Here is a 25,272-nt window from a genome sequence, read left to right on the forward strand (position 1 = left end):
TGAGGACGCCCGACTTTGTAACTCAAATGTTTGAATATCAACGTGTCAACCACATCTAAACCAGCTATGCACTTTAACGAAGCTTAACTGGGTAATTCAGTACTCTGGGCGCTGCCAGCTGAGTCACTGAAATGGTGATAAAATTAGAATCCTATCCGGTGATTGCCTCCACCCAAGCCCCCTCCCCTCTCCCCACACACACACATACACATGTAACCGCCTTCTATGCCCCCGGCCCCACCCGGGACGCTGATGCATTTACATTTTCCTGGTTGATTTCGCATTTCAAATCGCTATAAATGTGGGCAATGTTGGCAATAAAACACCTTAATTGCTTTGGTACATATCACATATTTAAACAATAACAGCGGGAAAATAGTATATCTGGGCGTACTGAAGAAGGAACTACCGCCGTGCATGGAGTGGTCCGTCATTAGGCTGCAGCTTTATGCGCAGGTCTCCCGGCATTGAATCGAGCGCAGAGAGTCAGGTTCTTTATAATCCTTCAGATGGACAAATGATTAATTTAATGTTGCCCAAATGAAGCCAGCCAATCCCGAAACACAATGAGAGCCTATGTTACAACGTTACAACTCGCGACCAGCTACTCTAAGACATCCTAATATAAAGAGACACTTAAATTTACTATTCAGTTAGTCTCTGAGCACACCGACACACTTCAGCGCAACGCCAAGCTAACTCACTAGCGAGATATGTCGGAGAAAAAGATAAATGTAATTTTCGTTGAGCTGTATGCTTAAACACCAGTGCCTTTTCTAACCAATTCCTCCAATTTTTTTTTAGCTAGTCCTTCCATAACCTACATAACAGGCTTTTGGAGGTACAGCAGAACCTGTGTCACAAAATGAAATTGTATTTTTTTTTGATTTGATTAATTGATTTCTTAAAACTAATGCATACTATAATAAAATAACTAACAGGCCGTGCAAGTGTCCACATTCAAATAAAACATGAACACACAACGAAACACAAACTGATAAAACGAAAGAAAATTAACAGGCTCGCCGTGGAGATTCGAGCATCTGGGTTTAGATCAGACAATCCATTTTGATGTTACGTTTTAGTTATTTCCGAGTGAAAAATTTACAACGCATTCCACCAAAGAGCCTCTCAAACACCAGGATTATCCCACATGCTGTATGTCATATTCAGTAAACTGTCATAACCTTCAAAATGCGCAAAGTAGCGCTTCCCATATACATCCATTTTCACGTGTATGGAAATGAAAATAAAATAAAGGGAAACCACCTAATTCACACCTCCAGAGAAAAACCGCAAATCACCGCACAGATGCTCTCAGAACAGCTGCTTTGAGTATACAAAGACCCACTCGCACATCTCTAGTTGGCCGGTCTAAAATACAAACGCAACATTAAAATGTTTGTCTGGGGTGGTAATTTTATTCCTTAATAGTAAACATGCTATACCAAACAAACATCGCCCCCGTAAACAACTTGTTTAAGTGGCTGGTTGGATCTGCTTATTCGTTACATGGCAAACTGCTGCATACAGTGTCCAAAGGACCCTCGTTTGAAATCATGCGTGGTCTTTATTCTTATCGTTATTCCTGACAATAAATATGTTAGAAACTGGTCCTCTTGATTTCAGAGGAAAAAATGTCTTACCGCTTCTATGCTTCCATGCACCGCAGTTGCAAGCGTTTGAACAGGAGGAGGCTTCTCTCCGCTTGCACCCTCCGTCGCCATCTTCCTAGTGCCGCGGCGCTTGGTGAAGTGAGAGCGACACACAGATCAGAAAACAACGCATTCGGCTCAGCTTTAACTACTAAGCTGCTGAATTTGAATCGCAGGGGATTACGACCTCTGAGTATGAAAACAGGAAAAACCAAAATGTGTGCGTACGTGGTGGTAGCAGGTCTAGTATGTGAGAGAACGTTAAGAAAATTGTAAAGCAGCGGTTGTTCCTCACGCATTCTAGATACGAGCACGTTTGGTGCGTTCTTAACTTGAAAGGAGGTGCACCCCTGCTATGGGTAAATACTGGAATGTGCCTGAATGGCTGCCCTGATGATGTAGGCTACATCTACCAGCTTTATATTTGTACACTGTAACGTTATACTACTATGCTATATTTTTGTTGCAACGTTGTTGCTTCCGATTTGTTGTCATCACGTTTTTCTTTTACTACAACTGAGCAGTTTATTCTGGCACTTCACATAAATAACCGATTTGTCCTGCGGGAAATCAGCAGTATTCTTGAAGCTCTTTTAAATTAATTGTACAGTATTAAAAAAATTAAATAATTTTTTTTTTAAGATTTAAAAAAATGTCATTACTGAATATGTGTTATAAAAATGAAACATTAAGAATCTCCAAAGAAAAACCTTAAACCCTCAACACCCCCCCACCCCCACCCGGCATCTATCACTCAGCTGTCATTTGTATCAGTTGATGTATAAGATCAAATAAAAGAACAGATAGCATACACATGCACATGTGCGGGGCACTTTCACTTTCACTGGTGCCACACTGTTTGTGCACAGGGACACGTCCCCTCTGAACAGTTTAAAATGGTGTTTCAACACAATGATGTCAAACATCTTCATGATATCATCAGCTATAAAAATGTTTTAGACCAAATTAATTCATTGAGACATCAATTTTTTCTAGGGTTGAAATGAATCAGTTCATTGAACACTGTTCTGTTTTGTTAAGCCAGAGTCTGAAAGGCCAGGTGCATGATTACAGCACCTGAATGAAATATAAGGCACTGACAATTGCCTCTGGCCCCGATTCACTTCCAGATCTGCACAATAAACCAGAATCACTTTAACCACAAATGAGAGATTCATTGTCTGCCCCAGTTCTGTCTGCCTCATTTTGGATTTTTGTCCTATAAAAACTTCAGTTGCACAAAGTTAAAGAAAAAATTCAGAAGATCATAGTTGGTGACCAGAGAGCTGTATGATCATTCCTCTTAGATTCTTTGGTTACATTTCTTAGATTCTGTGCATTATTCCTGTACAGACTGTGCTATATTTATCCTTCTAAAGGGAACCACTGTATCCCCATTCACCAACTAATTCAGCCCGAACTCATGCCAAAGCCAGCTAATTATGTTCGGTGTAATTGACCAGCCATGAATTCTCCAAGGGGAAAGTCCACTCAGGCAGAAACTACCCACCCCAGTCCAGCAGGAACTAATGGAGGTCACACCATACAGTATTACCAGAACACTTGGCTATATTCCACTGATACAGGGGCATGTGAACAGCAATGTCATTTTTCTTTTTTGTGAAAGGATCATTCATAGTAGGATGTTTGTATGCTGACGTAATTAAGGCAGAGAACCAAACAGTTTACTTGAGCCATTCAAGATGATAAATGTTTCTTAAAAATAATTTAATAGCTGTACAAAATAAGTATTGTACCTTACTGAACCTGTGTTTAGCAGTTGTCTATGACCATGAAATGCACTTTTGTATGTCGCTTTGGATAAAAGCGTCTGCCAAATAAATAAATGTAATGTAAATGTAATAATGCATATTTATGCATAATGATTTTGATTAATGAGTCAAAACCTATCCTATACATCTAGATCTTTAGAATGGCATGCTTTGCATTACAAGCTTTGTAATAATCTACAGCAAAGTTTTAATTAAGCGAAGAGAAGGAATCAATAACTCAAACTTGCATGTTATTATAAGTAATACTAAAAGGTCACTGAAGCTTTGCAGCTGCAGGCTGATGCTGGGGTTCCCTCCACACACCCTAACCCCTCCCCCAGCTGGACTTGGCTCTGACTGACTTGGACATTGTCTGCAGGAACTGGCAGAGTGGGGCTTTCTGTTCCCTCGGTGTCCTGGCTCTGCTCCAAACAGGACGAATCAGGGGTCCCAAAAGTCAATCTGACCCACAGCAAGGAGACGAGGGGGGAATGGCGTGCTTTGTAACATGGGAGCAGAAACACATTTTGTCACTCATTTCTTGTTGATTGCATTCTGGGAAACATGACCCTTTTCGGGAGAGTTTTTTGCCCTTTTTTGGGGCTTAAACCGATGCTATCCTTTCTGGAGACATTTATGGTATGACGGGAAAAGAAAAAAGTGATAAAAACTAATCTAGGTTGTCTCTCTGGCCTAGATGGAATCTGGCCTGTTCCAGCACTCAGTGTGGCCAGCCATGCTGTCTGCCTGTCAGATGTGTGGTCCTACCGAAGCACAGCTGCAGCAGCTTGGCAGATTGCACAGTGGAACTGAAGCAGCTGACTGGTTTCTAATGCTGATCAGACTCTTGCGGCAGTGCGCTCCCTCCTGATCTGATGGATAACGACTGGCATAGGCCTACAGATGTGCCTGCAAAGTCTAAATTTAGGTGAAAGGAAGGGGGGAGAGTGAGTCTAAATTTCAGTCGTGGTCTGCTCACACTAAACACACGGATTACTTACAAACCCAGTGCTCACTCAGAGAACATAAAACACCATACATGCATATGGCTCACTCACATGGCACACATGAAACACTTCATGTACACACCTACCTCTAACACACAGTAACATTACACAGTATTTCCAATGCAATGTTCAAAATCAAATTTAATTTAAAAAAATCGAATTAAACTTTATTGAGTGATGGTTCATGCCCATGTGATTCAGGCTGACTAGTAAATACAGTTGTTTTAGAGTCTGCCTTTGAAAACATTCCTGAAACAAATGTCAGGTATATTTGTGCAAAATTCCCACAGTGATGGCTACCTGAAACTGTGTGGATTGTTGCCCTGTATTTATGGAATGAGCAAAGCTTTAGCCACTGAGTACTGGAATGTTTACAGATGCCTGACAGGAATCATAGTGATTCACACAAAGGGAATGCTGCTGACCAGGTTCCAAGTTGTGTTTATATTAGGATACCTTTCATTACTCACAATAAGACAGTGAAATTATAAAGTAACCTTGCATTACTGGGAAATGATAGGTAGCACAGAGCAGCCATAAATCTTGCAACTGTACAAAATCTGGAAATCAGTCAAAGAGCTGGTTTTCATTCTAGTATTTTTGTAGAGAAAGACTGCATGGGGCTACATGTGTTAATGGAATCTCAGACAGGACAATCTGTGTTAAAACTGTATAAGTAGTGTGAATATACCTTGTGTATATAAAGCTTATGAATATAGTATTGTGAAGGCTAATGGCTCACCCTCTAGACATATACTGAACTGGATTTCCCCCGTCCAAATCATAGTAATAGCAGGATTTATTATAAAGTTGTATATGTCAGTTTGGAAGACAAGTTCTTACACATGCTGTGATGTCCTGCTCTGTTTCGAATACCAGCTGATTGATTGTAGACTCTTCCTTCCCACTATTTTTACTGCTGTCAGCACTGCCATTGCTCAGGAGAGACTTGTGGAGGTTGCACATGCCCGGAATACTGACATACTGCACCATGGCATTTTGAAAGAAATGCCAAAATGATGTGTATGTGTGTGTGTGCATATGTGCGTGTGTGTGTGCGTGCTGGAGATTTTCTGTAAGGCAGTTGCTTCAGCACCCTTTTTCCTCTTCCACTAAGTGCAGTTGATACATTGCAGCCAGGCACCAGAATACAACTAAGGAACAGGCTTTATGTAGATATGAATGTCACAAACAATACAAAAAAATAAATGATTAAACTAAGCAGCTTAAATTTGATGATGATTTTACTTAAATAATGACATTGAATCTGACAGCTCCAGAGTCTCAGCATCAGTATAACGACGCCTAGTGGTCACTTTGTGAATTGCTTGTATGTTGGTTGCTTCTCATTGGAGATTTACATGACCCAAAATTCATCATTCCAAAGTGTTGAGTTGTTATTCGTTGGGGTCTTCCATCGGGAAATCTAGCAGGTGTACTTATCATTTGTCCTTAAAACTTGCAGTGGTAGTTTGTTGAAGTAAATGACCTATGTATTTTCTCTGTGCAGTTCTGACTTATGGGACACTAATTTATTGGGGATGATAAAATGGATGCCAGTTTGTGTTCCACAGGGTGGTTCTGATGTTGTTCCCAAAGGATCTCTGAGATAACTTCATGTACACCTTGTCGCATGACGATGAATTGGTCCTCTGCACCTGCTCTGCTACTGGCAAACAGCAATTCATACAGAAAGAGAAACACGTTTTTTCTGAATATGATGTACTGCATGTCTCATGTTAAAAGGTGATGAATCATACATGAGGATATCATAGACTAAAACAAGCTGTTGTATGTTGTAGGCTAGCTATTGTGAAGTGTTACTCATTACAATAGCAACTGAGATTAACTAATTTCAAACAAACATTATGCAGCCATGGATACATCACCAAATCTGGACAATCAGTATAGTTATACATATACCACACACAGGATATACAAGAGTGAAGAAAGCAAAAAAATTTTTTTCTGCAGATGGATTTAAATGCAAGGCATATGCATGGCTGTGTAGAATGTATGCTCTAACTGGAGAACTGTGTAGAATTTTTATTAACACCCTTTATATGTTGCTTTCTAATTTATTGTTTTATACATTGCTGTTCTCTCTTCTTAGGATTCTTGAAGCAGTAAAAAGCATTTGCTGATGGAGACAGATGAATGATTCACATGGAGCACATGGTTAAGCAACTGACACTGCATTATTTAGAATTACAGGTATCTATTTCCATGAAATATCTATACATATGCTGAAAATGTTTAAAGATTATCGAGATATTATGTTTTAACTGACTTTACGAGACTGCATTAAACACCTCACTGTACCTATACTGTACTGCAGTATACTAAAGGGACAAATGCAAATTTCATTTCATTTCAACAGAACAGTTACAAAACATTTGCTTCATATATAGGCTGAACAAGTTAGCACCTTGATAAAATATATGTAATTATATTTGCACTTCTCTTTACACGTATTCCTTGCAAAGGCAATGCTAGCGTTTTGGTGCACAGCACAGAACTAGACTGCATCAGTGGTGTAAGTTCAATGTTACTACTACCCAGACACTGTAAAAAATACTACTACTACTACCGCACAACCAAAGACCGGAACTACAAGAACAGAGAGCATGACGCCACAACCAAAATCCCGCCCATAATGAAGTGACCCCACCACCGCCCATTCAAACAATAGTTCCGGTTCAACATATCTGTTTTTTGTTTACGACGTGAGAAGCGCGTCTTCCGTACTGCGAAAAAATCCGTTCATTTGGAGCAGAACGCCTTTGTCACAGAAATGTCTACTGCACTCGAAAGTTACATCAATCGTATCCTTTTCTATATGGTCTTGTGGAACTTGTAATGTGTGTGTCGGGAATCCTGGAATAGGGTGAAAGTGTGTGGCCTTCACCGACGAGTTCAATTTCCCCCATTTCTGTCGAGCTACTAGCTAATAACATGTAGGTGCAGCTAACACGTGGATAGCTAGTTAACTCATTTTTAAAACGTTCATGAATGCAGGAGTGCGATGACTACGACATTTCAACGGAAGACACTTTAAAGCGCTTAGCTACTTTGCAACTTAGCGTTGTACGTTAGCTATCTAGTTCAGTGCCCTAGTCTAACTTGCAAGTGGAGCTAACTAGCTAACGTTCCCGAGCTTGTAACTTACAGTAATGAAAACGATAAACTGTTGATGCCGAGCTCATCAACGATCTTGGGGTATTAACTGGCTTAATACGAATAAAACATGTAGCACCAAATTAAGCCTAGCTGTCATTTAGCTTTTGAGTATCTAGCATTCAGCCATTGTTCAAAACGTATTCTTCGCTAACAATGTTATGCTAGCTGTTTGTATGGACGCGTTGTCATTTACTAAAGTTTGCCTTGTTTACGGTTTAACTTAACGATTACATTTTAGGCACAGTTGCAATTATAACTTCGGATGGAAGAATGATTGTGGTAAGTTTTTAGATTGTTTTAGTCCATATTCATATTTAAAATAATCTGTCAGCTTTGACCCGATACCATACTTTTTAGGGCACGTTGAAAGGATTTGACCAGACCATCAACCTGATTCTCGACGAAAGCCACGAGAGAGTGTTCAGCTCCACACAGGGAGTGGAGCAGGTCGTTCTGGGGCTGTATATCGTCAGAGGAGACAACGTGTACGTGTCTTAAGTTTAGTAGTTTTCTGTTGTAATGTCACAATTTTATTTCATTTTAACGGGCTTTTAATTTTGCTGAAACAATGTTACACCGTATAGTATGCAACCCTCCATGACTTATGAGGGAAAATTGGTACAGTCTAGTAATAGAATGCAGATCATTTCTCCTAAATAGATTAATAGTTTAACTACTCTATGTCGCTCTTGTAAAATAATTACCACAGCGGTTATCCTTTACTAGAATTTTCTCTTCTGAATGTTTCAGAGCTGTTATTGGAGAAATTGACGAAGAGACGGATTCAGCTTTGGATTTGGGGAACATTCGGGCGGAACCCCTGAACTCTGTTGTGCACTGACAATCGCGTTGAGTTCTTGAAACCTCTCAGCAGTGCGGTCGCGCGATGCTCCAGGAACCTTTACTCCGCACCACTCACAGCAGCGTGAAAATCCTGGAACCTCACACAACCGACAGCCGCGTGAAGCCTCAGGAACATCACACCACTCCAAGAACCGTGGTGTGAAACGCCTGGAATCTCCAGTTTAGTTTTAGGAATGTTCTGTAATCTTCAAGGACTTCACCTGTTAGGAATTCTGTATTGCTTTGAGGGGTTAGTCTTATTTCGATTTAATTAAATGTATTACGTTCTATTATATGCTTGTAAAATATTGTTATAATCATCAGGTTATGATATCACTTTGATATACCATTTTGTAAAAAAAAAAAAAATCCTTGGATGTCAGTAGGACACTTGTTTGGTATTCTAATATTACTTGTCATGTTTAAATAAAAAAAATGAAATTAATTATTTAGGGTTTTACGATTCTTATGACTATTCAGTTCCTGAGGTGTAAGTAACTTAAAACTACTAAGTTGGTGTAAAACTTCAGAGGGAATCTTAATTGTACATCAGTGCAACCTGTTTATGGTGTGTTGGATCTAGTTCCATCTATGAACATACCCATACACAAGGGGAAGTGCTGGGAACAGGAATTTACCCTGCAATGTTGCCTCATTTTTACCATATTACTTATATTATCCTGAGCTGGGCAACTGCCAAAGGTAAAGTCCTGGATCAGGGCTTTGTCTTTGAAATACCCTTTTACAAATAGATTCAGCTAATGAGATCTAGAAATCTTTTCCTTACTATAAAAACCTAGACCGGGTGGCCTGGGCCTTTCTGTGTGGGGTTTGCATGTTATCCCTTTGTCTGTGTGTGTTTCCCCTGGATACAGTCTAAAGACATGCAGGTAGGCTAATTGGAGACTAAATTGCCCAATGCATGCTGGGATAAACGGGATAGATAATGTGTGGATGGAAAAATCTGAGTATTTCATATTTTGAAGTTTTTACAATTTTAAATTATATTGAAATAAAAACGATATTCAATGCATGTAAAAATCTCTGGACAAATTTGCACTGACTTAGTTTATTTATTTAACCTTTTTAATCGAAAAATACAAAGATATGTATGGAGAAACAGCTGACCATTTACAATTAGGCTTTGCCCCAGTGCAGCAATGAGACATGTCAAGTTTACAGTGGCTCTGTGAGAGACTTGTTATCAGCTCTTGGGTTATTACCAGGGTGTGGTCTTTTCACCAGACTGTACAATCGCACCATCACATTACAGACCTGTGTCCATTCCCAAACCCAACAGTTTCTTCAATGATAAAACCCTGAAAATGCACACACGTATGCAGTGAGCTTGACGTTTGGGACAAAGACATAATTTCTTAACACTCTGTATTCCACAATTTTAGATTTGTAATGATTTGTAATCAAACAATTCACATGTGGTTTGAGTGCACACACAGCTTTTCTTAAAAAGGGTACTTCTATACATTTTGGTTTCACCATGTAGAAATTACAGCGTTTTATATATAGTCCCCATATTTTAAGCCACCATAATGTTTGGGACAAATGGTTTCACAGGTGTTCCTGATTAGGTGTGTTCAATTCTTCCTTTGTGCAGGTATAAGAGAGCTTCCAGTATCTAGTCTTGATTCTAGGCTTTTGATTGCGTTTTGAGTCTGTTATTTGCATTTGTCAACGAGGACCAGAGTTGTGCCAATGAAGGTCAAGGAAGCCTTTATGAGGGTGAGGGGAAAAAAAAGTCAGAGACATTTGACAGACCTTAGTGTTACCAAAATCAACTGTTCGGAACATCATTAAGAAGATAGAGCACTGGTGAGTTCAGTAATCAAAATGGGCCTGGTAGGCCAAGGAAGACCTCCACAGTTCATAACCGAAAAAGCCTCACCATAATGAAGCAAAAGCCCCAAAAAGCTGTCTGACAATTCAGAAACATTGTCCCCAGAACATGTCAGGAACAGAACTACAGGGGCTACACTGCAAGATGCAAACTTGCACTACACTAACCAGTATTTATCTGCAAAAACAGATTCGCTAGGTCAAAGTTAGCTAAAAAGTACCTAAAAGAGCCAGCAGAGTTCTGGAAAAAGGCCTTGCGGACAAAAGGAACAGCCCAAGATCCAAAGCACCAAACCGCATCTGTGAAATGTGGTGGGGGCATAATGGTTTGTGCATGGACGGCCACAGTTACTAGCTCATTTGTCTTCACTGATGCAACTGCAGGTAGCAGCAGGAGAATTAATTCTGAAGTGTACAGAAACATCTTATCAGCTGAAGTTAAACCAAATGCCTCCAAACCCATTGGACAGCACTTTATCCTACAGCAAGAAACTGATCTCAAACATACTGCTAAAGCAACAAAGCCAAAAACTGGAAAATTCACCCAATCGGAATTCAATTGAACATACGTTTCATATGCTGAAGAGAAAACTTAAGACAGTTAGCCCCCAAAACAAGCAGGAGCTGAAGATTATTGTAGTGCAGGCCTGGCGGAGCATCACCAGAGAAGATACTCAGCAGCTGGGGATGTCTCTGGGTCACAGACTTAAACCAGTCTTTGCAAGCAAAGGATAGGCGACAAAGTACTAACCGTGACTATTTTCATTTACATATCATTAATATGTCCCAGAAATTGTGGTGCCCTGAAATAGGGGGGCTATGTATAAAAAGTTCTAAAATTTCCACACGGTAAAACCAAAGGGTATATAAAAATACCCTAAAAGCTGAGAATGTACATTTCACCCAACTTTGTCCCAAACATTATGGAGCTCACTACATGTTTTAGGTGCTGCAAAGATGCACATTTTATCCTGGCAACTTGTATAAACTTAATGGGAAGAACTCCATTGGGTCTTAGCTGTGTTTCTTTCTTTGAGATTAGTTTTAAAATGGCTACCTTAAATATAATGAACAAAACATATTACAATATCTATACCCTGGATAAATACACAGACAATCATTTAAGTTTGTCTCATTCAAGTAAATCTTATGTTTTTTTTAAATAAAAAAAAAAACAGGCGTCTCATATGAATACAGTCATTACAAAACATGACAAAAACATATTGCACCATTTCATGGCATGTACCAAATGTAACATAAAAACTGCCGACTTGGCAATAAAATTCAAGATACATTATAATACTCTTGGAGCAAAGAAAAGCATTTCAGACACAAACTACCACAGATTTGAGGACAAGCCTAATTGAACCTCTTTAAATGCCATAACTCCAGATGGTAAATTTAAGCAATTTATTTTTCAATAGTTTAAAATTTTTGGATACTACTGAATCCCACTTTCATAAGTAACAAGAACAGTCACACTTAATTCTTTTTTTAAATTCAAAGTTAAGGACAAAACTTGACCTCACACTAAATGTGACTAAACTATATATACACTGCAGAAATAAATGTAATGTTTTCAAGGAAAGTTTAAAAAGTATTATTCTGAAAGTGTGGTACTCCATAGAACCACATTAATCACAAATGCAAAAATATGGCTTCAACAACATTAAAATGGACGTGGTTTGCTCCTGAGCAAGTAAGTGCAGCGTGCATCATTCTCATATGCCACCTCTAGAAATGAAAAGGGAGCGGGTGATGGCCGTTATGTGGTACAAGGGGAAAACATGGCAGATGGAATACCTGCCGTCCCCATTTGGGTGGATGTAAACAGGATGGCTGTAGTGTCAAATCATGTAGTTTTTCTTTAAGACTTCTAGGTACTGCTGAGTGGCACGCGTCACCGGGTCCTGGTCCACGTTCAGGGTCTTCTGCGACCCAGCCGCTGAGCCCACAGGGGACAGGCGTGCCGACCCCCCCTCCAGCTCCGCCGCGGCTAAGAGTAGAAAGCCATCAGACGCTGCGCTGAGATCAGGCAGGAATGCAAAAACACAAAGGAGCAGAAGCACACTCACCATGGTCCAGTTCCTTTGATATGTTCTTCTCCAATTCACTTTGCATCTGGGGTGGAGAGAGCACAGCATGTAGCCATGAGCAGTGTAATTACACTCTGATAACCCCTGGATTTACAGACAGGTTTCAGTTGCTTCTAAGAATGTAGGTTTTGCATGCATTCATTTCTGGACTTCAAGCTTATTTGCAATAACCTGAAATCTGGAATTCAACAAGTATGGCATTTTACATTTACAGTTAGCAGGACATCCCTTCACTTTAAGAACTGTTTATACAATTCAGTCCAGTTTAGTCTATTAAAGTGACGTATATATACACATTAAATATTCACAACATATACATTCATAACGACTCAAAGCAGTGCTCTTCCATTCCCAGTTCAGCACACAGTAGGGATCACTCAAGGTTGCAGGAAAAAGAGTAATAATAAAGGGAAAATTGCTTAGGACCTTCTCCTGCAAATATTTAAAGACCTGCAACAGACACAACACTGCAGGGTTTAAGAGGTCACACGTGCATGTGAGGACACAGCACACAGTGCACTTTAGCACATATGCTAATGTAAACATTCCTTTCATCCCACAAACACAGCAGTCTTTTGTTTACATTAGACGGCTAACACTGATGTATTCTCAATGGGAATTTGCCACTCACATGCACAGAAACAGAAAGCGGATATTGTGGGGACATTGTGTAACTGCCTTAAAATGCAAGTCTTGTTCATTATGGGTAAACTGAATAATAACTGTTAGTATGATGAAGGCATTTGACTGCTTTCATCAAAACAACAATAATAAGAACAGTAATAATAGGAATATAATTCTATACTTGAAAAAGTAAATATTTTTCAGTGGTGGATGTATTTGCAGTTAAAGACTGACAAACATAAAAGGGTACAGTATAGCACAAAGGCACATATTAACAGCACAGGCCAGAGGAATTCACACACAAGTGGAGGTCTTCATTTTCTTATTAGACTAGACACTGTTATTCAGGATACTTTATGAACCTCTTAAATTAGCCAGTCAATAAATAAAGCTGGATATTTGCAAGAGCATTTCAGGTGATGTACCTGGGTTACTGAGGGTACAACTGGAGAGTCCCGAATGGGATTTTAAACGACAGCTCTCAGCTATGTTTGCTACCTCACACCATCACTCTAGGCCCATTGTGGTGTTCAATCACTCACTATTACAGTGACCCTAGGTGCTCAGCCGTCAGAGAAAATACATGAGAAACACTGAATAAAGCCTCCAGGCCTCCATCTTTCTCTTCCAGTGAATGGCCATTACTTTTCCCCCCAGTAACGAGTGTCTACACAGCCTGCAGCATTACAAAAGCGAAACAAAGGAGCCCCAGGTCCTGAAGCAGTTGCTCAAAGACAGAAACAAGGGAAAGCTGGGATGTGTCATCTTGCTCAATGCGTGCGGTTCAGCAAGTATCAGTCACTGCAAGAGGTGAGGGTAAAGGAGAGGAAGCCACTCCATCGCACACCACTACACACCTTGTCATGTGTCTGGCTGAAGTGAAGAAAGGTGAGAGACAGACTTTTGAGCTAGGAGCTGAAGGAGAGTAAGAAACAGAAGACATTTAGTGCAAAATTATACTACTGGAAGCTTAGAGGGAGTTAAAAGAGTGTAGAAAGAAAGCAGCAGGAAGCAGAAGGGGGGGGGGGGTGGGCGACTTAGTGGCTCTAAAAACTAGAACACATTTAGAACTAACACTAAAAATCAGACACGTGGAACACTTCCTGAAATAAACTGCAGTACAACCGCAGATTGCGTACTTGTATGTGTTAATTAGCTCATTTGACGGCGGTGATATGTGGTATTATATATAGGGACTGAATACCTAACAAGCTGAAAACGTGTTGTGTGTGGGTAAGGGTTGCAGTAGACTTACAACAACAGAAAACAGAAAATGCAGGATATGGCAGCTAAAAGCCACTTTAGCCTCTTAACAAGTGAATTGTGAGCATAGTGTCTAATCATCCATTAGCTTGAAAATAACAGAATTCTATGAAATGGGAAAACAAGTTCACTCGTTTTTCATAGCCCTGTCCTGGGACAGCACAGATCCCATACACCACAGTGCAGTCAAATTCTATTTGAACGGGGCTCACCTTGGCCAGGTAGGCCTCCACCCTGCTGTTGTGTCCTTCCCCCACTGGGTTGAGGAAACTGCCCCCCAGGCTCAGGCTCCTGTTGAGGGGCCCCAGCGTTGCTCCGTAGGCCCCCACAGAGCCCAGCGGGCCCATGTCCAGGGAGGGCCCAGCCAGGCCACCGTTGACGATACCGCTGGTGATGAGGGACTTGCTGCGCTGGCGCTCGCTCAACAGCCTGCCGTTAGCCTCCGCTAGCCTCTCGTTAGACCTGCCCAGACCGGGTGAACACGTGACCCCACAAGCCCAACCAATGAACGTGTAGCACTATTTCATGTATCACTAATGTGAAAAACACAGGCAGGGATCAAACAGCTGGACTCCCGGCCTTAAAGCCCATCCTGACCTCTCTAGTTTGGCACCCAGGGACTTGCGGAGCCGAAGCTCCTCGCCGTAGAGCTCGCGGTAGCGCTCCAGCTCGGTCTTGGTGGACTCCCTCTGGGAGAGGCTGTCCTGCTGGCTGGTCCTGAGCCGGCTCAGCTCGCTGTCCAGGTCCCGGACTCGCTGCTCCAGCTGGCTGCGGAGGCTCGCCTCATTGGCTGCTTTGATCTGCTCCAGAGCCTCCTGAGAGGCTGCCTGTGTCTGAGACACGGACAAAGGCCATTATCCAAAGCGGACAAAGAATTGGATACAACAGAAAAACGTGTTCATTTCAGTAGGAATGCAATACAATCATGTAACGAAAGTAAGTGACTCCTGTATTGAAGCTGCTGTGTTGGTTTCACCTGCAGGAAGAGGTTGACCTCCTCCAGCTTGTGTCTGATCTCCTGCCGGGCCCGCTCCTCGGTTTCACGGCGGTACTGCTCAGCCTGGCTCTGGTCCATCATGCTGGTCTCCATCTGCCTCCGCAGGCCCGACACCTCCTCCTCCAGCTGCCTCTTGCTCCTCTCCAGCCTCTCGTGGCTCTTGCTCAGGCTCCTGAGGGAGGAGAGCTGCTCCTTCAGCTCGCCGTTGACGGCCTCCAGCCGGCTGCATTTCAGAGCCTCCTTCTCCAGCTGTAGCGAGAGCTCGTCCACCTGCGAGTCGCACAGCTACAGTCAAACTCAGAAGACAAATGGCCATACACTGTTAAATATGCCTGCATTAATCACAAACCAAAAACAAGAAACGCCTCTAGATACTGGCAAACCCGTTCTTTAAGCACAATATTCTTCATGAATTGTTCACAAATTTATTTATTTATTTTTTTTAAATCAGCTGCGAAAAATATGACTAATCAGACCTTTTCCTGTATTACTAAATAACACTAAATAACAAGTTTAGTAGTCAGAGATGTTAAAAAATGTTCCGCAAGAAAGCCAAGAAATTAAGACCAGGTTAAATTAATTGTTCCAACGAGATGCCGCGCCAACCCGTGCCTTCATCCTGCCGACGGCGGCGTCCGCGTCCATCTGTCTGTGGCCCATCTCCCCTCGGAGGCTGCTGAGGGGGGAGGCCACGTCCCCCGAGTCCTGCTCCCGTAGCTTCTTTTTGGCAGTTTTCACCAGAGTCCTCAACCTTCACATAACATCACAGACACCTTCAGCTAACGTCACACCACAACTGGAAAAACGTCAGTGCCATCATCTTCATGGCTCACGCAGGACTAATGATCCACATCTGGGGAGCTACAAACACAAAATTTGTAGCTGGGGAGCTACAAGCACAATATTTAGGTACGTACACTAAGAGGTGCAAATACCTAAATATTTTAATTTGTATCACTCCGACGCAAGGCTAAATAACTTCCAACCAATGTGTGGTGATATATAGCTTGCATAGCATATATCAACAGGTTGGAGGGGGAATGTCACCTGTACATTTCTTTCTGCAGGTCTGTGTTTCGCTTCATCTCCTGCTCCAGTCTGACGTCTACAGACTTTTTCTGCTCTGCGATCTTCTTCACCTTCTTTCGCTCAATATCCATCTAGGACAGAATATATATTCCATGTTTGATGTGTTTGATATAGCGATAACCTTTGGCTGAGAGTGACAGGTACAAGAGGCCGTGCTAACCTGAGTTGAGAGATCTTCTTTCTCCTTCTCTAGCTCAGCCAATCGAAGGCCCAGCCTGGAGCGGCTCTTCAGCTCCTCCTCCCACAACTGGTGTGAGCCCTGTGCATTGTGGGATAGCACACTCTGCTTCTGGACCTGGGATATAAACAGGACACCATTCTCAACACTGCCCACATGGCAGGTCAATACTGAAAATTAATGTCAGTGACAAACCTCTCGACTGAGCTGATCTTCCAAATTAATCTTTGCTCCTTGTAGGTCTGTGACCAAACCCTCCAAACGGTTCCTCACCTGTGGAAATGCATACATAATAGCTGTCAAACCACAGACGCAGAAGGCTTAACATTACAAAAAGTCAGAAATTACACAGGATAGTAAAGAAAGATAGATAGTAAACGTTGAAATCTACAGAACACACTTCATGCGGCTCTAAATCTCATTAATCTGGTCTGAAGCATAGATGTTAAAGTCCCACAGAAAATGGGGATTAAAAGTCGTGGAAAAAGGAAGAATTTAAAGAAACCAACAGCTAAATTTGAATAAACCACCACCAAAAGAATTACAACAAAATTCCAAATTCAAAAGACATCTGAATTACTTACATCTTTTCAAATAATGTCTTTGAAATGTGGAATTAATACAGTATAGCATGTCACCACCCGACAGTTTAAGGATTACTCCTTTTCATTTATTAGCAGAACAATCCCCCACAGACATAAATACCCGATGCTATTTTCAGGAAGTTTCAGAAGAAAGATGACTAAAAGAACCGCTAGCATCACATCGACATGGTGAATACCAACCATTCCGCCAGGCGATGAATCTGATGGCTGCAAAAAGATTAAATTCTCATTTACGTTAACGTCAATCAAACAAGAGGTCTCACTCGAAAACTGCAGAGTTCTATGTGGGAAAAGCAGTTACGCGGTGAAGGCGTTATCTTCCAAATTGTCAGAGTTAATGAGCACTCTACTTCACACGGCTTACGCTGATTTGAATACATTTACACCCTGCTGATACAGCACTGCCACTACGTTGGCACAGACATCGGCAGTGATTAGTGGGTTAAATGACATACTGAATTCTGGCTTTCAGCCACAGTGGCTGTGGAATGATGGGCAGGTGGTTGATAAGGAGAGAAGCTCACCAGTGCGGCCTCCTGGGCTCCCTTCTGCAGCACCTCGATTCTGTTGGTTTGCTGCTTGGCGCCGGCCTCCAGCCGGGCGTTCTCAATCTCCAAACTGCAGAGACAGACACGAGGAGGAATCAGGAGTCACAGACCTTACAGAAATGGCTCAGTTAAACTGGATATGTGGTTACGAGTGTGGTTCTGAGGTTGCAGTGGTTGTTTATGTGTGGTTTTGATATTTCAGTAGAACAGAATGTATGGTTAAGTGAATGCTTCTGATAGGTCAGTGTAAAAGGATGTAAGTTAAGTGAGTGTTTCTGATAGGTCAGAGTAAAAGGATGTATGGTTAAGTGAGTGCTTCTAACAGGTCAGTGTAAAAGGATGTAAGTTAAGTGAGTGTTTCTGATAGGTCAGTGTAAAAGGATGTAAGTTAAGTGAGTGTTTCTGATAGGTCAGTGTAAAAGGACGTGTGGTAATTTGAAGCGTGTATGTACCGCTGCACCGCCTCCTCCAGCTGCTTGATTGTCTTTTCTGCCGCCGTGGAAGCTGAGAGGACCTCCTGCAGTTTCTGAGACGAGGCGATGATCTCTCGCTCTTTGTCGTCCAGGGTGCTCTTCAAGCTGTGGACTCTCCTCTCCGATTGGACAAACTGCTCCTCACTCTCCTGCAGCTGGAGTCACAGAAGCACCGTCACTACCCTGAGAAACGGCCTGCCCCCTGGTGTCCGTCCACGAGCACCACACCACCTACCTTTCCCTTCAGCCTGTCCATCTCCTTCTGCAGGCGCAGCTTCTCGTCCTCCAGGTCGCTACGGTAACGGGTGTTCACCTCCAGCGAGGCCTCAGACATGGACAGCTTCTTCAGCGAGTCGGCCAGCTCCTGCTGCAGCTGCCTCAGCTTGGCCTTCCACCAGAGAGCGAAAAGACCGGTCAGGGCAGCCATTCATACAGCTCTGAACAGAACACGATGTATGGCCCCCTGCACACAGCAAAGGCCATTCCAGCCATTCAGAGGGTCATTAAGAGTCAAGCTGTGAAACTTTTGGAGTCGTGACACACTTTAAACTCTGAGCTCTGAGATGGAGACGTTTATGAAAGACGGCCCCCGAGTCTTCACTGGTGCCTGTGTACAAGCCCAGCTCACACAAAGTGTTCTCACAATGTTAGTGGAACGTTTTGTCAATGTTATAACACTGCCAGTACTTTGCAGCGGCATTGTGAGAATGTTTTGTGTTAGCTGGGTTTAGCGGTCGCTCTGGCCCTAACGTTACCTCTCTCTCGGCGTTCTCCTGCTCCTGCTTGCGGACCTGCTCGCGGAGCTCCGTGTTCTTCTCAGCCAGCTCCCGGCTCCGCTCCTCCACCATGTGCACGCGCTCCTCGCTGTCGGAGCGCAGCTTGGCCAGCATGTCGCCGAAGCGCTCCTGCGCGTCCGACACGGCGCGCTCCTTCACCGCGCCCCGGCTGTGCGCCTCCTCCAGCTGCTGGCGGAGGAGCATGTTCTCGCTCTGCGCCTGGCCCAGCCGCTCCTGCAGCGCCTCCTGCCTGGCCGCCGCCTTGCTGCGCTGCTCCCGCTCGGCCAGCAGGGCGGCGTCGCGCTCGGCCAGCCGGGCCAGGGCCTGCTCGCGCTCGCGCTCGGCCGTCTCCAGCAGCAGGGTCTTCTCGGTGAGCGCCAGGGCCGAGCGGTGGCACTCGTTCTCCAGGCCGTTGGCCTTGGCCTCGGCCTTGCCCAGCCGCTGGGAGAGCCCGTGGACGGCGTCGCGCTGGGCGGCCGCCTCGGCGTCCAGCTTCTCTCGCGCCCGCTGCCGCTCGTCCCGCTCCCGCTGGAGGGCGCGCTCCGCCTCCGCCCGCCCCGCCTGGCTGCGCTCCACCTCCTGGAGGGCGGAGGCCAGCCGCGCCCGCGCCGACTCCGCCTCCGCCTCCAGCTTCTCGCGGGCCTGACGCTCGTGCTCCAGCTTGGCGGCGGCCACCGAGGCCTCGGCCTTCAGGCCGCTCAGCTGGCTGTTGCACTGGAAGACGGTCTGCGCCAGCGCCTCCTCGCTCAGCTTCAGGTCCCGCCGCACGTCCTCCAGCCGCTCCCGCAGGGCCTCGCTCTCCTCGGAGAGGCGGCCCTCCTCCTGGCGGCTGTGGGAGCGCGCGCGCTCCAGCTCCATCTGCAGCGACGTCACCTCCTCCTGCAGGCCGCGGCTCTGCTGCATCAGCTCCCTCTCCCGGTCGCTGGCCTCCGACAGCTGGGACATGGCCTGCACAGCGCACGCAGGGACACATGAAACAGAACTGCAGCACTGCTGAGTCTTCCATAGAAATACAGAGAGCTTACAAAGATGTTTCCACATGCATCTCAAAATTCCACATAATATTAATGTAATTTACACTGTTCACTGAAATATTGCCACTTACCCTGCGGGCAATCAGTATAATGGCAATTTTGAATAAACATCTCAGTTAACAATAAGCAGTTATCGGTTTGGTCTTGACCTAGACTCACACCAAACCAGCCTCATTCTCGACCCGATTTACCAATGACTCCGTTTTAACGTGACATTGAAATGGTCTCGATTACAGCCCTCTCGCTTACTAAACAATATCCATATGAGTTTAGGACATGGAACAAGGGAATTCATAATACTATATATCTGTAGTTGGCTGTAAGAACAGACGAGAGTGCAAGATAATTCGCTTATGTACCAGGGATAATGTAAATTCATTGTTTGTACGAGCAGGGAAAGCATAAGCTCATAGACCGTATAAAATGGGAGAGTGCCAGCTCATGGGGTGCAGAAGCAGGGAAAGTGTTACATCATTGGCTGTAGAACCATGGAAAGTGTTAGACGACTAGCGATTGGACTATCAGGGACTGTGTTTACCTCGCTGCTTTTGTTGAAGTTCCTGCGGTTCTCCTCCTCGATCTCCTTCTGTTTGCGCAGGTGGGAGCTGAGCACGCCCTCCTGCAGTGCCCGGGCGCTCCGCTCCTGGTTCAGCATCCGCTGGGCCTCGTTGCGGTCCTCCTCCAGCTGTCACATGGACACGCAGCGGCGTTACTCACCACGCAACACTGTGCCACTGTGCCTGCTCATTAAAGTGAGCGTAGGCCAGCGTGACTGCGATCGCGAACGCGTGAAGGCGAACGGGGAGCCCGAGGGCCGGCGGACCTGCTTCATGTTGTTGACGAGCGCCCTCATCTCCAGCTCCAGGTTCCTCATGGCCAGCTCCGTCCTCTGCCGCTCCTCCGCCTCGGCCCGCTGCTGCTCCTCCTTCTTGCGGAGCTGCTCCCGGCTCTTGTCGTACAGCATGGCCGCGTTCCTGTGCTTCTCCTGCTCCTGCTTCAGAGCAAACCTGCAGGGAGGTGGGTACTGTATTTCAGCACCAGGAATCAGAGCTGGTCCCTCCTTCATACAACCCTGCATCCTGAGCGGACTGGCACACTAACCCACACGTGGAAACAGTCTACCAGTAAACCTCACATTTCCTGCGCATAGCACGGTTAGATATGTCACCACATATGACTCTGATGAAGACACAGTAGCGTTGAAATGCGTCAGTTTTATTTTGCACCATTAAAGGGCTTATTTTGCATCCAGACCTTGTCCTTTTGCTATATGTCACCACATGTTAGGACAGCTTTCATTTGTGGAGGGATGCAGACTGAAGTCACACCGCTCTTAAGATTTAACTCTGAGGTGAAAGTGCATCTCACTTGAGGTTATTGAGGTCAGTCTCCAGCTCCACCTGGCGGCGCTCCAGGACAGACCGGCCCTCCCGGGTCTCCTCCAGGGCCCGCCTCAGCTCCGCCCGGTCTTTCTCTAGCCGGGACACCTTGTCTGCCAGCAGACTATAGCGCCCCCTCTCTCGCTGGATGGTCCGCTCATATTCGTGGAACATGTTCTGCAGCTTCACCATGCTCACAGAGTCTGGGGAGAGAAGGATTACTCATACACGATTAATCCGACCAACCGGCTGCTGGAATCAGTCTGTCATCCCAAAACAACAAGGACGTTCTGATCTTCCTCTGCACAATGGCAGTTTAAAAGTCAGTTCTGCTCACGTTCATCCAACTTACCTACTGAGGAGGAATCGAGCTGCTGGATGAGAAGGGAGGCGTTGCGGTACCCTGAGGTGGGGGAGACCTCGTCCTCGGTGGGGGTGTCGGAGGACTGAGTGAGCTCATCCAAGTCATCTGCCATCTCCCTCTCACTGGCCTCCTGCAAGGTTCACAGCATAACACAACCTGGGCTCATACAACACGGTCTGATCTTGCATAACACAACCAGGGCTCACACAACACAGTCTGATCTTGCATAACACAACCTGGGCTCACACAAGACAATATTATCTTGCATAACGCAACCAAGGCTCACACAACACAGTCTGATCTTGCATAACACAACCTGGGCTCACAGTTTATCCTGATGACATGCAAACCCGGACCTAACACCGCTTCAGCCTGTGGCAGGACAGATTTTACTACTTCGTAGTTTGATTTCTGGCGTTTGAGGTTTACCTTGTTTCCACGATTTCCTGCGGCTGCAGACCTACAAAAGAAAAATAACAATGGCACATTTTCTCAGAATTTCTCACTCTAAGGGCATTCTTTCAGCAGAATGGAAAGACAGATCATTTGTATTCATGTCAAGGTATAATGCAGTACACATTTACCGTAACGCAAAATGCAACATAAGAGCAAATGAACAGTCGGCAGAAGTGGGGGAAATAATAATTAAAGAAAACAGCTGACATTGCTGAGGTTGCAGACGTATGTATGACACACTGCGCACACACCTTCCATCATCCTCCGAGGCGTCGCTCACAGTACTATCATCAAACACAGAGAGCGGGTCTCCATTAGCGTGGGCCGCTTGCCGGGGCCTGGGCGGGGGCCGCTGAGCGCTCCTTTCGCCTGTATTCACACCGTCGCCTTCCTGCTTCGAGGCCGCGCTGCCACTGAAAGATCACAGAGCTCACATTAAAAGGGCAGCTTCCTCTGGGCGTTTCTCAACGCGTGGCCACACCCACACCTGCCACTGAACGACCAGTCGTTGTGTAACACACCTCTGGCCACTCCCATGCTTACTGGAAGATTGAGAGTACTGCGTAGCAGTATGTAGTGCAGCTTGTGAAGGGATGAGTAAAAGGAGAGTAGATAACTCAAAAGCGTGGTTGATGAAATGCCATGTTACAAATCTGACGTACCTCTTTGGACTTTTAGGCGAATCCCTTTGTGGAAGACCTTCCCTGGTCTTGTCCTTTGGAGTGACCCCGTTTCCCTTCTCACTCAGCTGCTGTTTTCGGCTGGTCTGAGGAGGTTTCACCACCTGTGACTCCTGCACAGACTGTCTGCTTGAGCCTTCACCATCCCACAATCCACCTGGTCTTTGCACCTCGGAAATAATGCTTTTCTTTTCCGTGCCAACCTGAAAGTACAGAGGGAATGTTTGCAAGGAGCTCACCAACACAGAGGTGTGGAATTTAATTCACTTTAGAAATATATGGAACGGGCAATACAACAAGCTTCAGAGCCAGTAGCTAAATATACTCCAACTTCATGAAATATTATCCAAAAACTGAAACCAGGAAAATGAAAATTTATTTAAGCCAAACAGATTGAAACAAAGTCAGAAAATGTGAATTTAGAAAAAGATAACTCCATCAGGTAGTTAGCACATAAAAAAATGAAATTGAAAATGATTATTATGATTGTTATTTCCATGTTATGAATATATTAGTCAATGTGTACTGAATTAAACAGGAAAAAATGTTTTAGTTGCTGATAAATGGATATACTACTGGTACAAGGGAACATGCAAAGGACACACAGATCCAAAAAACACAAATCCAACACACGTAAAAATCTTGCATTATGACACAGAACAACACTCTGGAAACGTTCTTCTTTTAAAACAAAAGAAGGCTTAAACACACACGAAGGGCAAACACAAGACATCTTTGGCTTGGTAAACCAAGCAAAAGATGAATAAGGCTCAGATAAAAAATGCACCTTGTTCTCTTTAAAAAGCTAAATTAAGCATGCAATCTCATGATGTCCAAGGAACATCACAGGGTGATGGGAGGGACCACAGAGTGACGAGGAAGGTGGTGAGAGAGACCAGTAACAGTAACGCAAGATGTAACCACAGACTGGCCCCCTGGAGGCCAGTGAAAGTAAAGCAGTCGCTGCAAAGTCTTTTTCAGTGCGAACTGATGGTGAAGATGGGAGCAAGAAAACACACACAGGAAGAAGGTGAGGGGAAGCTGTGGACGCTGACAACGTGAAAGCTTCTTGATGAGTAAGAAAGAAAGAATGAAGGTGGAAATGTGGGTCTTTGTTTCCAGCCAATGACTGGGTCCTTTCTCACAGACAGCAGGAGTATGGGATGGGAGTGCAGTGGAGAGCTATGGGAGTGGGGTTCACAGTCCTCTACCTCTTTCCGCAGCTGCGCCTTCTCCTTCTCCAAATCCAGGAGGGCCACCCTTAGCTTCCCTACCTCGCGCTGGAACCTGTGCCGATCCTCCTCCAGCTCCTCGTCAGAGTAGCGCAGGGAGGCTGAGGGGTTGGTGTGCAGGGAGGGGGATGGGCTTGGTTCAGAATCCTCCGCCTCTGCTTCGGTTTCGTTGTGTGTTCTTTGAGCAGATGCGCACAGTTTCGACTCCTTGCTGGGGTGGAGTTTGAGTTTGGGTTCACTGATGGAGCTTTCTTCAGAGTCAAGTTCTTTTTTCCTTTCACGGCAGTTCCCAGCGTCAACATCAAGGTCAGTGTCACTGTCTTTGAGGTCACTTCCTGGTAGGCGCAGAGCAGGAAATTGCTTGTTCTCCTGCTTTTCTGTAATGCGGTCAGGCTCCCCCCGCTGGCTGCTCTCAGCACTGCAAGGGTCTTGTGGTGAGCCAGACTGTCGCCGTGCTCTCCTCTCAGACTGAGGGCTCTCTGCTGGCTCAGTCGCTGAGTCCTCCAGCCCCGATTCTCTCTGTTCAGGAATGGGCAGCAGGACTAAGCTCTTAGCTCTGGCAGCAGGTCGAATTATCTCCTCTTCCTCACTGGACTCTTCCTCCGCTGTCCTGAACGGAGCGTCTCCCTCCCCATGCTCATCCTCATCCTCTCCGCTGCCCGCGTTAAGGGTGGGCTCGCCGGCATCCTTCTGCGTTTCCCCGAACTTCTCCTTTAGCTCAGCCGCGACGCTCTTGAACTGTGATTTCACCTCCCTCTTCTCGATCTCCACCCATATCTTCTCATAGCGCTTTTCCCACGGCTCGCTAGCTTTATCTCCTGTCCTGGTGCCCTCTTCCTCCTGAGTCGATCGACTGTGCGACTCCCCAGGGGTGACGTGGGTGGGGTTACTCACGTCTAACCCTGAGGTATCTACGGCATGCCTCTCCTTTGACAGTGCAAATGGACAAAGAAATAAAGTAAAATCTATATAAAAGGCAAGAACACAAAAAGTCTCCCAAATGGCCGATGCACACAGTACTCCTTCATTCATATGGTTCTGAAACCAATTAACACGCATGAGCTCTCAACAACGAATGCTATGATGACAAGAACAGTTCATTCAGCCCATCTAGGATCACGATGTCACCAAATGTCCAGAGAACAATAAGATCAGTACAACATATTG

General features: G+C 44.8%; 3 protein-coding genes across 14 annotated transcripts in view; 1 reads left to right on the top strand and 2 right to left on the bottom strand.

Annotated features, from left to right (window-relative positions):
- cttnbp2 (cortactin binding protein 2) overlaps positions 1-2,009 on the bottom strand; it is a 39,582-nt gene extending 37,573 nt beyond the window's left edge. Inside the window, exons 1-2 of one of the 2 annotated variants that reach the window (XM_035426763.1) lie at positions 1,884-1,989; positions 1,647-1,745 (exon numbers count right to left, since the gene is read on the bottom strand). In XM_035426763.1, coding sequence (XP_035282654.1) covers positions 1,647-1,727 — 81 coding nt within the window. In that variant the 5' untranslated portion in view covers positions 1,728-1,745; positions 1,884-1,989. Of the gene's footprint in view, positions 1-1,646 lie in introns of both variants that reach the window. The other variant, XM_035426762.1, reaches the window with a different exon arrangement.
- A 5,095-nt stretch (positions 2,010-7,104) lies between these two features.
- On the top strand, positions 7,105-9,263 carry lsm8 (LSM8 homolog, U6 small nuclear RNA associated). Its single transcript, XM_035424393.1, has 4 exons — positions 7,105-7,259; positions 7,853-7,893; positions 7,972-8,099; positions 8,365-9,263. The coding sequence occupies exons 1-4, from the start codon at positions 7,229-7,231 to the stop codon at positions 8,453-8,455; spliced, it is 291 nt and encodes a 96-aa protein (XP_035280284.1). The 5' UTR covers positions 7,105-7,228; the 3' UTR covers positions 8,456-9,263.
- Positions 9,264-9,529: 266 nt separating this feature from the next.
- si:ch211-272n13.3 (ankyrin repeat domain-containing protein 26) overlaps positions 9,530-25,272 on the bottom strand; it is a 31,170-nt gene continuing 15,427 nt past the window's right edge. For 7 of the 11 annotated variants that reach the window (XM_035424366.1, XM_035424367.1, XM_035424364.1 and 4 more), the window contains 22 exons: positions 24,085-25,032; positions 22,856-23,076; positions 22,445-22,606; positions 22,167-22,197; positions 21,726-21,867; positions 21,363-21,576; positions 20,818-21,001; positions 20,533-20,679; positions 18,940-19,908; positions 18,420-18,572; positions 18,164-18,339; positions 17,688-17,781; positions 17,344-17,370; positions 16,754-16,831; positions 16,541-16,675; positions 16,339-16,451; positions 15,904-16,042; positions 15,271-15,561; positions 14,892-15,127; positions 14,507-14,756; positions 12,387-12,432; positions 9,530-12,307 (listed from right to left, as the gene is read on the bottom strand). In XM_035424366.1, coding sequence (XP_035280257.1) covers positions 12,159-12,307; positions 12,387-12,432; positions 14,507-14,756; positions 14,892-15,127; positions 15,271-15,561; positions 15,904-16,042; positions 16,339-16,451; positions 16,541-16,675; positions 16,754-16,831; positions 17,344-17,370; positions 17,688-17,781; positions 18,164-18,339; positions 18,420-18,572; positions 18,940-19,908; positions 20,533-20,679; positions 20,818-21,001; positions 21,363-21,576; positions 21,726-21,867; positions 22,167-22,197; positions 22,445-22,606; positions 22,856-23,076; positions 24,085-25,032 — 4,905 coding nt within the window. In that variant the 3' untranslated portion in view covers positions 9,530-12,158. Of the gene's footprint in view, positions 12,308-12,386; positions 12,433-13,888; positions 13,947-14,506; positions 14,757-14,891; positions 15,128-15,270; positions 15,562-15,903; positions 16,043-16,338; positions 16,452-16,540; positions 16,676-16,753; positions 16,832-17,343; positions 17,371-17,687; positions 17,782-18,163; positions 18,340-18,419; positions 18,573-18,939; positions 19,909-20,532; positions 20,680-20,817; positions 21,002-21,362; positions 21,577-21,725; positions 21,868-22,166; positions 22,198-22,444; positions 22,607-22,855; positions 23,077-24,084; positions 25,033-25,272 lie in introns of all 11 variants that reach the window. The other 4 variants (XR_004765986.1, XM_035424370.1, XM_035424368.1 and 1 more) reach the window with 4 other exon arrangements.

This window comes from Anguilla anguilla, chromosome 7 (assembly GCF_013347855.1).
Source record: "Anguilla anguilla isolate fAngAng1 chromosome 7, fAngAng1.pri, whole genome shotgun sequence".
In the NCBI taxonomy this organism is placed as follows: Eukaryota; Metazoa; Chordata; class Actinopteri; order Anguilliformes; family Anguillidae; genus Anguilla; species Anguilla anguilla.